Raw genomic sequence first — 7,409 nt, forward strand, 5'->3', positions numbered from 1 at the left:
CACGTGTGCTCGGTTTTAGTCTTGCCTAGGGCAGCACAAAACCAAAATACACCACTCACTGGACGAGTTTGCTTCCTATCGGTATATGAGCCACAAATACTTTGTAACATCCACACTGTACAGAAGATAAAACATCACTTACATCTCAGAGTATCAGCAGAATGTCAGTCGGCGGGATCTTCTATAGATTCTGCTACATCTATATATATATATATATACACAGACACCAACTCTGCAGACAAAGTCCCCCGTGACCTTTAATTGCTCATTACCGGGAAACCAATGTTATGCTTCAGCGAGGACATACTCGGAGTCACAATTCTAATGGTTTCATGAAAGTCATTTCCAGTGGGAATTTTCTATTTCCAGATGATTGTTGTTCCATAATTCGGGAAACCGTTCCTCAGGTAGTGAGGGGCGCTATGTTATTTGATGTGTATTAAAAAGTATATTGGAGTCAATCGGCCGCTCAATTTGTCACTAGGACTGCAGTAGGTGTTCACCGGTGGACCGGCCTAGCTGGATTGGGACACGTCGGGATGTGCCCCCCTGGTTGTATGGGCATGATTGGTTGATGCCTCATGCCTGAGAGGCTAAAGGCACCCACCCGGCCTGCTGACGTCAGACGCTACTGTTCTGGCTTGGTCGGGCAATATGTGAAAACAGACGGCTTAGAGTAAGGAGCCGATTGGGGAGTACAGCAGATATAAGTAAGTATTAGGGGTGAGACGGGTGGGCGGTATACCTTCCCTGCATCACTCCCCTATATGGTCACTGAGACCAAATTATATTTCTCTCCCCCGTATACTTTTGAAATCTTGGCTAGGCTATCTATGTTGTCAGGAGCCCTTTCGTGACATCCCTTAAGGCGAAGAAAGTCAGGGTAACAGTATTTTGATTTACAGACAAAGAATATACATATATCCATTCTTTATAGGCCCTCACAAACTCAGTGACCCTTGAGGATGCTCTGTTTTTCACATGTGGCCCTCGGTCTGCAGTCGTGGAGTTGCTTTGGTGTGGTTCGGGTGTATGGTTTTTATGGTTTATGCCTCTGAGAAACAAGATATAGACGGCAACATATTGATTTTGAGGTTATTGTCATATAGCGAACCGCGTCGAAGATTGGGCTACCCCTTTCTAAGGAACCACATTTTGGGTGACTGCTAAATTTTAAATAAAGTGAGCCTGCCAGTGGATAGGCTCACAAAACCTCTTGCTGAGGTGAAGGCCCCCTCAGACAGCACACTGGCTGCAGATAGAGCCAGAAGCCCCAGTGCATACTGTACAAACTGGTGGTCCAGCCTGCACACCCAATAGTCCACAGTGTCCTTACTTCTAAGAGTGTTGCAGGGTCTCAGTTGGCTGTGTGGCCTCTCAGGTGGGCTGTGCGAGCTCTCGGGAAGCTGTGCAGGCTCTCAGGTGGCTGGTCTGGCATCTCAGGTGGGATGTACAGGGTCTCAGGAGGCTGTGGGGGCTCCCAGGTGGGCTGTGTGGGCTCTCGGGTGGGCTGTGCAGTGTTTCCCGTGGGCGGTTTGGGGTCTCAGGTGGGCTGTGCGAGGTCTCAGGTGGGCTGTGTGGGCTCTGTGGGCTCTCGGTTGGCTGTGAGTCATCTCAGGTGGGCTGTGCGGGGTCTCAGGAGACTCTGCGAGCTCTCAGTTGGGCTCTGCAGGCTCTCAGGTGTGCTGTGGGCGGCATCTCAGATGGGCTGTGTGGGCTCTCAGGTGCGCTGTAAGCAGCGCCCTGAGCTCCCCAGAAGGCTGTCGTGAGCTCCCCAGCAAGCAGGTTTAAAGCAAATTTACAAATTGCACCGGGGCCTTGTTTTACGAGTACCAAAATGCCCAGTATCGGCACTGATACCAGTACTGGTGCCAATACTGGTAATGGCAGATGAGGCTCTGAATCACTTGTTTGGGGGCAGCGATTTTTGCCTCCCCCCAGGAAGTGCCGCCCAAAGCAAATGCCTAGTTTGCCTTGCGGTAGATACACCTCTGCAAGGTACATGTGTGAATTTTCCCTGGATAAGAGCAGCCAGCAGGTTAGTGCCATTGTCACACATGAACTCGTCTGACTGAAAATGGTGTGGGGTCAACTAGACATGTGCGATTCGGTTCGTTCCGAAATTCGTTTTGGACGAATTTTCGGAAATTCGGATGCATCACAACCACCTTTTAGCCTGGCTCCAGAGGGCTGCCAGAAGCTCTGGCCCAGTGTGGCTCCTGCCCCCCATGTAAACAAGTTGCAACAGAGCATGGCAGCGTGTAGCCTGGAGCATTGCATATGCTCTGGGGTGCTTGGGACTGTTATTAAACATCTGCCCAATGGCAAGGCCCCTGGTCCAGACGGGCTCCCTTACTTATATTATAAAACTTTTAGCTCCATTCCTAAACCCTACTTGTTAACACTGTGTAATGATTTCTTACAATCCTCGCCCATACCTTCGCCCATGCTTACTTTCCATGTCACGGTCCTTTCCATGACGGATAAAGACCATACGGAATGTGCTAATGATCGCCCTATAGTCCTTATATATTCTGATTTGAAGATTTTCACTAAGTTACTGGCCCTTCGACTTTGTGCGCTGCTCCCCTCTCTAATACATTCTAACCAAATGGGTTTTGTACCCGGTAGGCAGGTGGCCAACAATACTAGGCGCACTACTGACCTTGTGAATGTTCTGAACCATCATAATACGGCGTCCTTGATCCTGAGTCTTGACACACAATAGGCGTTTGACGGCCTTAGTTGGCCCTTTCTGATCTCCACTTTAGAACATGTAAGGACACAGGGACCGTTTCTGAATACTATTATTAATCTTTACTCTGTCCTCTCTGCCGCTATTAAACTTCCACTTACGATTTCTTCTCCATTCTCCATCCACAATGGTACGAGATAGAGATGCCCTTTATCTCCCCTCTTCTTTGTCCTTTGTATTGAGTCTTGAGCTGCTCATATAAGGAGTTCTCCGGACATCATCGGCGTACAGGTCGGTAGGCAACAATCGAAACTTGCCCACTTTGCGGACGATATTCTTTTGACTTTAACCAAACCCCTAATTTCTTTACCTTATCCACATAAAGAGCTTTATTGTTAGTCGCACCTTTCGGGGCATAAACTTAATCTAACGAAAACAGAGGCTTTGCCACTTAATATCCCCCAGGACATGCTCCCCAATCTCCAATTGTCACGATCTGGGATCAGGCGCGGAGTCCAGTAGCTGAAGCAGCAGGCAATTTGTTGTATAACAGGCCGGGTTCGGTACACAAGCAAAGGTAAATAGTGGAGGAGCAGGCAGAAGCGTAGTCAGCGAACAAGCCGAGGTCAGGAGCCAAAGGTATCGGGTATGAAGCAGAAGACGATGAGAGTAGTCGGCGAATCAGCAGCCAAAGGTCGCTTCTGCCTGCTCCTCCACTACTACCGTCTGCTTGTGTACCAAACCCGGCCAACGCTAACAAGACGTCTATATGTACCTTGTACAAGGAAAACAAGTACAAAATTCTTCATCATTGGTACCACCAGGGCCGGATTTACTCTCTCTGCTGCCCCAAGGCCAGGTTCCTCAATGCGCCCCCCTACCCACCAACCCCCCCCCCATCACTTGTATGCAGGCTGCATACAAGTGACGTCGGCGAAATCACAGAGATCACTTGTACAAAACAAGCGGCGGCGTCCCCGCTGTACATTTATCTCTGCTTGCCCAAAGCAGGGCTAAATGTAGAAAACAACTACCCGCCCGTCACCCGGAACTGCATGTCCCGGGCATCAGGAGCTGGGAATTCCACACCCCCTGCTGCCCCTCTACTCCCTGCTGCCCCAAGGCCGGGCCTTGGTTGGCCTTGTGGGAAATCCGGGCCCTGGGTACTGTACCCCTGAACGTTTACTTACCATGAATCGGCGTTCATAGGCGTTCAGTGAAGGTTTCTCTCATGTAGCTGCTTTTGCTGAGGCCGCCAGGCGTTTTTGCCCAACAGTACCTATCTACAAATAACTTGAGTCTGATACATTAATAAGAAATTATTTGGAGTCTCGTGTTGAGGAGAAAAAAAGAAAAAGGATAGAAAGAGACTGTACGGCTTCAGTGAAGGCTTACATCCCGAACGAAGAACAAAAAAAGCCGAGATAAAGCTATCTCCTGAACCCATCACAGTCATTATTGTTTCTTCGTTACATTTGACGGCTACTTAATTTTCCGGAACTCCGCCCAATGATTGAGGATACCAGGCCACTTTGTATCGCTCCAGCAGATTTAATTCTGCTTTGCCTTCTGTTTTTGTTCTTTTGAATTTACCTTCTTCAAAACCACCTTGGATCATATAACCCCATGGAAACAGCACAGGGGTTCAGTTAAGGCATTAATCTACAACACCCAGCAAGAAGCCGAGATAGATAAATATTATATCTTCTGAACCTCCTGTCTTTGGTAACCGGATTCAATCACAAAAGTGGCAACACTATTCTTCGTCTTCAAAACGAGGTTTCATCCTATCGTGAGTCAAATCCTTTTTTTACATCTTGATGCTGACTTTATTTTTGTTTTCTCCTTCCCCTTTTTCATACATATGTATGTTCACTCCTCAAATACAGAGCTCTTTTGTTTTTCTCGTTTTTCCATAAACATGGGTAATTTTTCCCATTTATGTGGAGACTTTTGAAACCAGAAAAAAACCCATAAATATACAGTATATATATTCGTGATACCAGTTAAAAATATTTAGGCTCTTACACGGCGTGCCTCTACACTGCTTTTTTATAGCATTTTTCCATAGCACTGTTAAGAATTACTAGCAGAATGCAGCTATATGTATTTGTGTGCATTTTGATATAATGATGTTTGTCAGATAGACACTGGGAGGGCTACAACCCCTTCCCTCCCTTCCCCTCATGACAAACACAGATAACAGCTTACACAGGGAATCAGACATTTACATACACAGTCAGACAGTACAATAGGGTGAGCCTCAGATAACAGGTGAGGGGGGGGGAGTGGGTAAGAGGCCAGTCTGCAGCCCCCTCCAACTAGCAGTGTGACGGTGCAGTCCGTCACACCCTGCGTGGGGAAAACTGCATCTTTTAGCCTGTCATATCCTTGCTTAAAAGACAAGTAGACATATGCATACCGGAAGATCCTGCACACTTACTTCTAGGAGTTCCCATTCCACATGCGACTAAGACACGCTCCAAGCTTGTTGCCCTCGCAGTAGCGAGACGCTTAATAGCATTATAGTGGCGGCAACTAATTCCCCCCTCTGATTTAGATCTGCTCCTGAGGAGTCATGATATACACAACTTGGAATATCTCACCACCAGATTAAATAATTCAGTCTCTAAATTTGACGCGGTGAGGTCTCCTTGGCGGCTCCTCGAATGATCTACTAGCGGTTCCTGAGATCGGGAATAGATAAAGAGTGGTCTCCCTTGTCCTGTGGATGGGATGCCTGGACTCTTACACTTCTCTCCCTTCTTTCTCTCTTTCCTTTCCTTTTCCTTTCTTGCTGTCTGTCCTGACTTTCACTCAGGGCCGGTTCACACCACAAAGAGTGCGTTCCAGAGCGTTCGGCCTCTGGAACGCAACCCAGTCGGTCCAGTGCGATCTGCTAAAAATGCTGCAAGCACTATTTTTGCAGATCTCACTCGACCGGAACGCAGGCACTAATGTGCCAGGCGTTCGGGTGTGGGCGATCAAACTAAGGACGGGGGGGGGTGTGTGTGTGTGTGTGTGTGTGTGTGTGTGTGTGTGTGTGTGTGTGGCTGCAGTGCCATTGACTTTAATGCAGATAAAGCCGGCCTCGTTTCCTGGGGCCATATCGATAAAGCAGTTAATGTGATATTCACCAAACATTCACTGCAAGTAAACCACACTGTAATTAAAACACTGACCAAAGACCAATGAAATGGTCCCGTTAATATTTATTGTTACTAAAGATCCATTTGATTACTTTTCCAAGAGTTTTCTTAATCTCCTCAGTCCTCAGACAGAATATGATGGGGCTGGTGAAATGTGGAGCATACGTGTACAGACAGATCAGAAGAACATTGACATCGGCGTTGGGGATCAGCTGTATCTGGTTATACGTGTGAACGGTCAGTCGAGGGATAAAGTACAACCCGATAACCAACCAATGGGTTGTACAGGTGTAAACGGCCTTCTGCCAGTTCTTCGTCCGGCCTGATGAGCAGATGTTCGAGATTATTATGCAGTAGGAGAAGACGATGAAGGAGAACGGAGACAGATGTGATATCATGGCAATGACAAACCCCGTTCTTCTGGATGAAGCCGAATCCGAGGTCGATAAAACAGCGACTGGGGTGAGGGAGCAAAAGCAGCTTTTGATCCTGTTGGTGCCACGAAAAGGAAGCCATAGACCCAACGCAGTGACAGAAAAGCCAATGGCAGCTGCCAAGATCCAGAAGGCGAGGCAGATGATGGCCACCACTCTGTTGCTGATGATAGAATGGTACCTCAGAGGTTTGCAAACGGCAATATATCGGTCAAAGGCCATCACCATGATAATTAAGGAATCCAGAGATCCCAGATAATGGACAAAAAACATTTGTAGGAAGCATGCGGTGTAGGAAAAGGAGCCGTCTCCGAACCAGTACTTGGCAATGATCTTTGGCAAGGTCAACGTGTCGAAAAGCAGGTCAGAGATGGCCAAGTTTCCGACAATGATGTACATGGGCTGGTGGAGATGCTGCCTTAGTAAAATTAACACCACCACAATTAAATTTGCATAGAGAGAAATATTATATATCAGAAAGAAGGATACGGAAACTAGAGAGTGGAACTTTTCTGGAACACCGGGGAAACCAACCAGGACAAACTCCAGGACATCTGACCGGTTCTGGCCGGCCATGGATTTACATGGGAATTCACATCTGAAATAATGAAACCGCAGGCATGGCTTTTAAGATTTAACATAATGAAGTTCAAATGTTGCAGTTTAGTTTGAGTTTTAAGAGTCCACTTATTAATCAAGTATCACCTTTACTTATAATGACCCTGTCAGCAGCCGTGTGAATGAACTCCATCTACACCTACCTTTCTGGTGGCCTATATCTTAAAATGCTGCCACTTGACTGTTGTCCAGCCTCTGCAGATATTACATCCTCCGGGGTATGTTACATACCGGTTCCTCTTCTGTGCTGTGGTACATCCCGCTGGCTTGTTCGTCCTGTAGTGATATAGGAGCTGGCAGGAGGAACCATTGCGTTCAGTGGGAGGAGCAAACATTGACACGCTCGGAAGTGTAGAATACCTGCAACAGCTGGAGAGCAGTAAGGTTTCATGACATGGGCCGCCACTTCTTTTACAAGGCTGGCTCTCTTTTATGAGTGACCTTGTAATAATCTCCATTCATATATACAGTAAATGTGTTTATTAAAATCCCTAAATTTATTTTAAATACAGC

The 7,409-nt window shown here is 47.1% G+C and overlaps 1 protein-coding gene across 1 annotated transcript; it reads right to left on the reverse strand.

The window, feature by feature from the left end:
- Positions 1 to 5,900: 5,900 nt before the first annotated feature.
- LOC108802620 (olfactory receptor 1500-like) lies at positions 5,901 to 6,854 on the reverse strand. The gene has a single exon (XM_018574475.1). The coding sequence runs from the start codon at positions 6,852 to 6,854 to the stop codon at positions 5,901 to 5,903; it is 954 nt and encodes a 317-aa protein (XP_018429977.1).
- Positions 6,855 to 7,409: the final 555 nt, after the last annotated feature.

This window comes from Nanorana parkeri, unplaced genomic scaffold (genome assembly GCF_000935625.1).
Source record: "Nanorana parkeri isolate BGI_ZX_2015 unplaced genomic scaffold, ASM93562v1 scaffold2984, whole genome shotgun sequence".
Classification (NCBI taxonomy): domain Eukaryota; kingdom Metazoa; phylum Chordata; class Amphibia; order Anura; family Dicroglossidae; genus Nanorana; species Nanorana parkeri.

What these genes read in the sequence shown, in the direction of transcription:
- LOC108802620 (XM_018574475.1), bottom strand. Translation starts at nt 6,854, where the DNA reads ATGGCCGGCCAGAACCGGTCAGATGTCCTGGAGTTTGTCCTGGTTGGT.